This window comes from Anguilla anguilla, chromosome 1 (genome assembly GCF_013347855.1).
Source record: "Anguilla anguilla isolate fAngAng1 chromosome 1, fAngAng1.pri, whole genome shotgun sequence".
NCBI lineage: Eukaryota > Metazoa > Chordata > Actinopteri > Anguilliformes > Anguillidae > Anguilla > Anguilla anguilla.
Window position 1 is genome coordinate 30,036,046 of NC_049201.1, and position 9,023 is coordinate 30,045,068.

Genomic DNA, 9,023 nt, shown 5'->3' on the forward strand with positions numbered 1-9,023 from the left:
CTATTATAGTACACTATGCAGAACCAGTGCTGACCGTGGTCACAAGCCCTGCAGGGTACATAATTAGCCATAGTGTCGCAAGTTTTCATCCAGCAGTGTATGCCCTGATTCATTGGGCAAGAGCAAGGCCTTTAATCAATCTGTGCTGTCCTGAAATGAAGTATGACACTGCTGCAAGCCTGAACAATTTTTTGTTGCCTCAATCCTGTATCACACAACATAAATCTTGGTGAATATTTAAAGCAGATTTTTTGACACTGTGAAATTGTTCTTGGCAATGCAGGATAAAAAAACATGACACATTCAAGCTGCTGACATTTCTCACATTCTCTCCCGCAAAAAGAAAAAGTTTTCTGTCCAAACAGGCTGTCTACTCCAAGAGAAGTCCAGGCCTGCCAGCCAACTGCTTCTTTTCACACAGCAGCCGCAAGCCGCACATGTGCAGAGCAGGGGCAGAGGAGACCCATTCATACGTGTATGCAGAGAGCAAGCCACGGGCACCTGATCGGTCAGTAGGACTCGCTTGAACAATGAACAGTGCTATCCCGACTGACTGTATCCCTGAGCGAATCAAACCCAATAATGCACTACCCCTGTGGGACTGCCAGCCACAGTCGGCACTAGCATGAGTTGGATTTGATTCGATACCGTGGTACTTTCTCATGCTTACCAAGTGAGCTACCCAGCAGCCTCTAAAAGAGTTTTTTTTTTATCTAAACATGTAATGCACACATAATACAGATTTTTCAGCTGCTTTTGTCAATGTAACCTCATGTTTCTGCCACACTTCTTATATATCTGATAGGTACTACAATTGATATGAAAAAAGGTCAAACTGACCAATTGTCATGGGAAAATGAGGCTTTGAAAGGTAGGTTTAGATCAGTAGGTCGCTGATGACAGCCCTACCCATTTTGGAGTTCATGAAGCTTCACTCTGTCATCACTGCTGAGATTACTTTGATTTGTCGTTTTAGTCCAATGGGTACTGCAAATTCCTCTGGGCTTGGGGGGGCCAAGAAGGCTGACAGTACAATGACAGCACCATACTCAATAATTTTGTCCTAAATTACAGTTTCAAAGTGTGGTCCATTATTATTTATTTTTTTCCAAGGAAGGTTTGTTTACAAATGTTTGGTGTACTTCCATACATTTTTTTTTACCGATCCAAACTATCTTTCTATCACAGAAAAGAGACTGTCATCTTAAATACTGATGTGAACCAGGGTGTTCACATTGGCCAAGTACCTGCATATTAAGTAGGCAGTACAGGATGCAGTTGTTGGATGAAGGTGGCAAACACTAATCATATGTGGCTCCTCAGTCAGATGGTGCTCATTTTATGGGGTTTTGTGATTTAAAGTTTTGAAACTCTTAAAATAAGCTAAAAACACAAATGAAACCTCCCATAAATACCTTATGTTCTGATATTTAACAGACAATTTTATCCAGAATGACTTACAGAGGTAACATTTTTTTTTTATTAATACAATAAACAGTACCACAATAGCCCGTGTCAGATGAATGACTACTGTATACAGGTAGTTTGTGTTCTCTGTAACATTGTGAATTTTTAACATTATTTAGGTGGAGGCTTCAAATAGGCCCACTGGGTTTTCTGCCTCTCCCTGCACTGTATATTATTTGTTATCTTTGTCATTTTTACATATTTTTAAAATTGCGCAAAAATAAAACCTAACTAAACTGAACTGTAAACTTGGGTGCCAGTCAACACAATTTGCTATGTTGTGAATTTTCCCGATTCCAAACCTACCTTAGGCCTGTACATGTGTCACAGCATGTGAAAAATAAATGAATAAATAACTGGGCTATGACAAGTATTTTGCAGGTCAAAGTGTTGGTTTGCTTTGAACCTAGAAATTAATCCAGCCCCTATAGACATTATAATATAAAGAGAAATTAAGGAAATCCTATAAATCAATTTGGATGGCTACAGTACAATAGTACAGAATTAGTTTTTAAACAAGACCAGGTCAAAACCTAGTGTATGGCTGGACCTAAAACACGTGATCCGGCCAACCAATGGGGCAACTTCATAACTTGGCCAACCAATGGTGTAACTTCATCACTCAGTCACTCACTCAGTCACAGACATTCACATTTGTAGGGCTGGCCCCGTGGTTGCGGCCCAGCCAAAAATATGTATATGGAAATATAAATCATATCATACCGCACTGCCAGCCCTGGTGGCCAAATAGTGGAAACCAATCCAAAACGATGACATCACTAGCCAGATATACTTCTCCAGCACCCTATGCTCACATGTTTTCCTGTTGAGAAATGGCAGTGAGGTCACTTTCTCCAGAGAGTGAGACAGCACTTTTCCTAGATTATTATAGCTGAGTCTTACTGCTGAGATATGTCCAGACAATCTGGTGCTAAGTTTCGTAAAACATTTATCATTAGAATTTCCTGTATGTAGGAGAGGAGAATAATTCCATTCCAGGACAACATTTCCAAAAAGACTAAATGTACAGTATGTAATGCATTATTAAAAGTAAAGCTACTGATCAGGCACTTAAAGGAATTTAAGTGTCCTGCAAGAAATTAAGGTTTATCTTGACAGGCATGATATGTTGCCTGAAGGCAGTATCTGGATGGTGGGTTGTGCTGTTCTTAGGGAGGACTGGGTTCAGTTGCAGTTGTGGTAATGAACATTCTTGTTTGCTTGCGATGCAAGAAATACGGAACCTGCTGTTTTCTGGGGAAAGACTGGAAGTGGGGACAGACAAGAGATTTGAGTTTTCATCTCACAAGAACCGTTTGGGTGACAGAAGGGATTCCACATGTCAGTCGCAGCTGTTGCTGAAGTGATTACAAAGCAGAAACTGTATCGTACAGCTACCAGGAGAGTGCTAACTTTACCAGCTCCGCCAAAAAAGTGGGCCAGCCCCGGGCTTAGGTTTCAAGCTTGCCCTGATCTCTGATGGGCCCTGTGTCTCGCTCCACTAAATTCTAGGCAGAGTGATAATTGGCTCAAAAAGTGATGTGTAACAGGCCTAGGTTTAAGTGAGCATCGCACAAAGACCACAGAGGGATTTGTAGTGGAAAAACCCCATGAAACATGCACAAACACGTAACACACACACAAAAATGGGTGTTCTCTATGGCCTTTGTACTGTAAGGAGTCCACTCGTAGCCATTTCACACTCACATTCTTTATTCATTATTCTTTATGTTAGCATAACACTGTTGCATTGCCCTGCATCCACACATTGAGGGATTCGGTTTATTGGTCACTTAAGTGTACTAGGCTGAGGGAAGGACAAGATAGCTCGTTACATATCTCCATCTCAGTAGCCAGCTGGCTACCTATCAATATCTCTATCTCTCTGACTAGCTAGCTAGCTAGCTAGCAATCTCAATATATCTCGCACTAGCTAACTACCTAGCGATTTCACTATATACCCCTCTCACAAGTTAGCTATCTAGCTAGCGATAGCGCTATCTCTCAAAAATTAGGGTTATCCGTAGCCGCTTCCCCATTGCAGTAAGTGAAGCCAGGGTGGAACTATATTCACAAAATTGTTTCATATCATTTGGAGAAATAGGAAGCCTGAAACTGATTGGCTGTTGATGATAAACCGTGGGCAACATTGTTTGTACAACTTTTGTCGCTTTGTTGCCAGTTGCTCAGGTTGCTGGCTGTCGCTCAGCTTTATAGAGAATGAATGGACTTCTGGCAACTGGTTGACCCAATTGCTCGCTGTGTGAACTTGGTGTTAGTTTGAACTGTGGGTTAGTTTGAACACATTCACAGACACTCAATGACACACACACACATGCACACACTCTGTCCCTGTTTCAAATAAACTAAATAAATAAAATAAAATAAATAAGTTATTTATTTATAAATTATTGATGACATTTTAAGTAGCAAATGGAAAAGGAGCAATTATAATTGTAGCTAGTGAATGAGTAGGACTAACAGTAAGAGTAGTAGTACTGTACTAATAGTATAAAAAGACATAAACCTACACTAAGTGTATAAGCAACACATAACCTAATTGTTTATTTGTCCCTGGGTGAGTCTCATATTATTGAGATAAATAAACTAATGAAAATGTCTCTGTTTACTAAATGTTTTGTTGACATGGAAACACTTGTGTTTTCAAGACTGAGCATTAGGACACAAGGTTGACACATCCTGCGCTGTCAGATAACTGTGCTGAAATAAGGGTGTGACCTCACCTCTTATCATTGGCCCGCTGGTGAAGTAATGACAGAGGATGACTGAAGCTAGAGGCACAAAGAACAGCGGAGGCGAGATGGAAGCAGGTATTAAACAAGAATCACACTCAGTTATGGCAGCACCGGAGATAGGTCTAGCATAAAATAATAGTGTTAGTGCAGTATAGTAGGTAGTGCAAAACCTACTATAGTAATAACACTACCCAGTAGTATGGTTAGAGTTATTTTTATTGTATAAACTTAATCTAGTATTACTGTATAAACTTAATCTCAGTAACACATTACAACCTAAATTGGCAGTTCTTTCCTAATAATGGCTACTTTATTTCGGAAATGAACAAAATTATATTAAAATAAAGATAATTTTACGATAACATACAAACGTTTTTGATCACTTCAGAAGCAGAATTTGCTCTCCAAAGTGCAGGCTTTTCACTCCCTTTCTTTAATAAAAAATATAGAGTTTTGAAGCATATTCTAAGCAAAAATTTGACAGTATTCTGTCCTCCCCCTTCAGGTTCCTTGGTCATTTAGCCAACAACCCAAAACAAAAGACAAATTTTAACATGTACAGTAATAGCTTTAAAAATCTCATTGAGTAACAGGTTTGGCCATTTTGTGCCCTGTTAAGCCACAGAGTTTGCCTTTGTGTCCAAGAAACCATGAGACCATATTATTTTTATTGACTCATGAAAAAGTCCAGGCTAAAAATAGCATGGGACAAAAACATGGGAAAATAAAGCAATGTGGGGCCCCCATATCTCTGGCTCTGGCCGTAGACTGTGATCGCACCAGCGGGAGGCCCTATGCAGACCGCTGTGAACCTACAAACAGGGGTGGTGTTCCAGACCTTTTGTGCTTCCTAATGTAGATAGATTTTCCACTTGGTCATGTGGAAAGTGTGTTTCATGATTTTACAGTAAACAGAGACACACACGGTAACAGACATTAATTGCAGCTTGGCCTCAATATCAATACAGTTTACACCTGTCCACTATTTTGAAATGATATATGCAAGTTCTGTCAGCCACATGTTGTTCTGAATGAACTAAAAGAGACAATATACTTATGAAATCATACTTTAACCAAACTTAACTTTGATGTCGCAATGGAGGATGTGGAGACAATGAAAGAAAAAGGAACAACACTTTTCCATAATTAATGAGAATTTATGTTTGATACTGCAGTCCCACCCTACAGCACCACCCCCACCCCACCAGAAAAAAAGACCTGACATGACTTTAACAAGATCCAGGTACTGAATTTCACAATAAGTCAGGCCCCCCTAAAAACCTCTATAGAAGAACACTCCTAATGTAGACCAAAGAATAAGGATAAGCCAGTTTCCGTCCAAAGCTCTTAATGTCATAAGAACATGATTTGTCTGGATTAAATTGTCACGTTCCCTTTCACTGTTCTTTTCCCTGTTCTCTGTTTCTCTGCCTCGTAACATATCCAAGAGGTCAAGCAAAAACCTTCTTCTTGGCAAAGGAAATATCAACTCATTCCTTTTTTTCTAAAGTACCATAAAATGTGAGTGTTTGCCAGAACACCAGTGGACCGCATGGACCTTCATTGAAGTGTTCAATTCCTATCTGGCTGCCTAATATGAAGGGACTGTTTACACTCAAACTTGCAGTCACTTCTAGCAGGGAAATGAATCAACGCAAGACGAAAAACACGTAACAGGCGTCTGTTTCTCTATGTGGGAGTAACATCGCGCTCCGGAAACCATTGTCGCTCTTTGCATAGCCGTGGCCTGTTAAAACAACGCTCTGCTGATTCTTAAGCCGACGCGGTCTGTTCTTCCGCAGTAAGTAACAGATGGCAAACTTCACTCTTGTCATACATTCAATACCGTGCTTATAAAATATGCCATTGAACTTTTGGCGCCTCCTGTCTTGAGAGTGGGAAAAATCTCAAGAGTCCAGTATGTTAGAAGTTGATGGCAGCCAACTTATGAGTGTCCCTGCTGAAAGGAATGACTCTGGGAACAGGTCCCCGCTTACCTGCTCAGGCTGATGCCAGGGCAGTAGAGCAGGCAATCCCACAGTCTTCACAGTCCTCCAGCAGGAAAGGGGGGAGTTGTCTCACCTCAGCCTCCTGTTCCCCAAAAGTACCATTGCCGGATGGGGCGGAGCGGAGAGTCCTGTTCTGGTCGTTTACTTCTGGCCCGCAAGGTCACGGCAGAAACGCAGGACAGCAGAGATTGACAAAAAACACTCTCGCTCCTCTCAGTGAACCAACAGAGATGCACACACACTGAGAGGAATGAGTGGGAATGAGAGAGAAAGAAACAGAAAGAGAGGCCAATGGGGAGGAGGCGGAGGAGGTCAAGCAGTTCTGTCCCCACCGAATCCCTCTCTCGACCGAGTCCTCCTCAGTAAAGAGCACGGCGAGGGGGAGAGGGTTTGGCTTCGTCTGTCAGTCGGTCCTGATTGCTCCCAGGCGCCTGTCTTGTTCCTGGGGCTCTGAGTGTGGAACACGGGGCTGAGCAACACTGCGCTATATTTATCATCATGGCTCACTCGCAGCCATTCCCACAGAAGGGGGTGGGAGGCTGAAACAGGCTTTACTCCTGTTGCTCCGACCAAAACCCAACCAGGGGAAGGTACACAATCAACAAGTAGTCACTGTGGCCGGGCTATCTAACCCCAGCAGTCTGCTAATGAACAACACTCGCGTTTCCCCCGTGAAGAAACTTTTCACAATAAGATAAAATATTCCAGCACACACTTAATGTAAAACAAAAACTTTAACTGTTTTAATATTATTTTTAAAAGTTAAGATACAAAAAACATTTACCACAGCACACTTTGAATTTACAATATTAATTTTCACCCTCTACAGAAATCTTATCCAGAGATGAAGAAGGAGATAGTGTTCCAAATTTATAGTCAGTTATAAATCAGAATAATTTTAATTTAGCCACCAAACAAAGACAGTTCACTCATTAAGGAACTCATTAAGACCTACAGTATGTTTGTTTTCACATTTGTGAATTTGTTTACATAAAGAGAAAAGAAACACAGCATTGTTACAGAGGAAACTGAAACCAGTTCTTTGAGCTTTGCTGCTGTAGTGCTGCAGACATGTAACCTTTTAAAATACTGCTCTGTTGACGTGAGTGTGTGTAATGGCTAAGGCATTCTAAGCACCCTGATGTGTTCACCACTTTTTTCTTTCTCTCTCCAATAGTCAGAATATGAATTATTTACATGCTAGCATTTACAACAACAAAAAACAACTATAATAATAAAAGAAGAAAGATGAATAATTCATAAAATGTATCTATTTATTCACAATCTGGCACGGAAGAATAGAGAGATAATGAACAGAGCGTGAACATGCAAACAGGGAACAGGTGAATGAAATGACTGATTAACCAGTGTGTGAGAATGCGGCCAGAACAGGTGAGAGTGATCAGCTGAGGCGAGAGAGAGTGTTAGAGGAAAAACCACGCCCACACAAAAACCGAAACAAAGATCGTGCAGGACAAAAACAGATAGTTAACTAAAAGGTGACGAGAAACAGAAACATCACAGTTACAAGTCACACCAGGAATGTGTTCTTCCAGACAGGTGTGAGGTTATTTCATTGTTTGATTTCTCTCTCCTAGTTGATATAAAAATGACAGCTGTCCCAAATGCAGTGTAAGAGAAAGAGAAATTTGTTCCAAACCAAGTTCATAAAATTCCCCTTATGTTATTCTGATTTCATATCATAATCCATGACCTAACAGAAAACATGGAGGTGCTCATGGTGGATGTAAGTGTTTGCTGTTTTAAAGATGGAGTAACACTCACAGACTGCAGAAAATATATGAACCAAGTCACTGTGACATCACCCATTGACTCACCATGGGCTTGGTGAAAATGTTTTGTAGCCTGGGAAGTGCAGTTTGTGGGCACCACCATGATGTACAAATTGGAGCCAGAGACTGTGCAGTTAACCTCAAATACACAAGACGGGACACAATTCAAGTAAAGACAAGTTCGATTAATCTTTACGGGTGGTCGATATTCGAAGTCCTCTTAGCGATTAATGTGTCCAAATGCGCTAATGGTGGGCGACGTCCGACATATTTGCTGGCGCAGAAAAAATGTGAAAGTACTGGAAAAAATAGTCTCTGAAGGATAACAAAGACATTTTCTTCTACATAACTAGGTACAGGCAGAGCCATAGAGAGAGTTGCGTCAATGGCATACCCGGAACTAAGAATGGTCACGTGATTCATGAAGGTTCAAATAGTTCCTTGGTTAATTTGAAATACAATTCTACATTGGAAACTATTGGAAAAATCCAGATATATGCAGCTAGTTAGCAATGTTTCTAATTAACAATGTATGTATAAAAAAAAATGAAATATATATTGTCCACTTTGTTCTAATTATGAAATACTCAACGTTTTTTTGTTTTTAAACATAATATTAGCCCAACTCTTAGCTAGCTAAGTTGTATTATGTCACTCAACTTAATGTTTAAGTTGAGTGACATAATACAAGCAGGTTGACAGAATACAAGCAGGTCCCAATCTATTATACTTACAGTTCAGGCCAAAAGTTTACATACACCTGGCTAAAGATATTCAACTCCGCACATTTCAGGTTACCATACATTACCATACATTTCTTTTAGCAAGTCAATTAAGGCATTTACTTTGTTCACATCAGAGGTAATTTTAAAGCAATACAAAGCAAGATATGGCTTAAACTAGATGCAGTGCCAACTATATTCATGCATCAGCACAAACAAACAAAAAGGAAGGCCCCTGCACAACGACTACCTGTGCTGCCACCAACAAATACCCAT

At 40.4% G+C, this 9,023-nt stretch overlaps 1 protein-coding gene across 3 annotated transcripts in view; it reads right to left on the bottom strand.

Moving 5' to 3' along the window:
- Positions 1-6,705, bottom strand: part of LOC118213347 (filamin-A-interacting protein 1-like) — a 42,983-nt gene extending 36,278 nt beyond the window's left edge. For 2 of the 3 annotated variants that reach the window (XM_035392266.1, XM_035392248.1), the window contains exons 1-2: positions 6,221-6,705; positions 4,212-4,259 (exon numbers count right to left, since the gene is read on the bottom strand). In XM_035392266.1, coding sequence (XP_035248157.1) covers positions 4,212-4,221 — 10 coding nt within the window. In that variant the 5' untranslated portion in view covers positions 4,222-4,259; positions 6,221-6,705. The remainder of the gene's footprint in view (positions 1-4,211; positions 4,260-6,220) is intronic. The other variant, XM_035392259.1, reaches the window with a different exon arrangement.
- Positions 6,706-9,023: the final 2,318 nt, after the last annotated feature.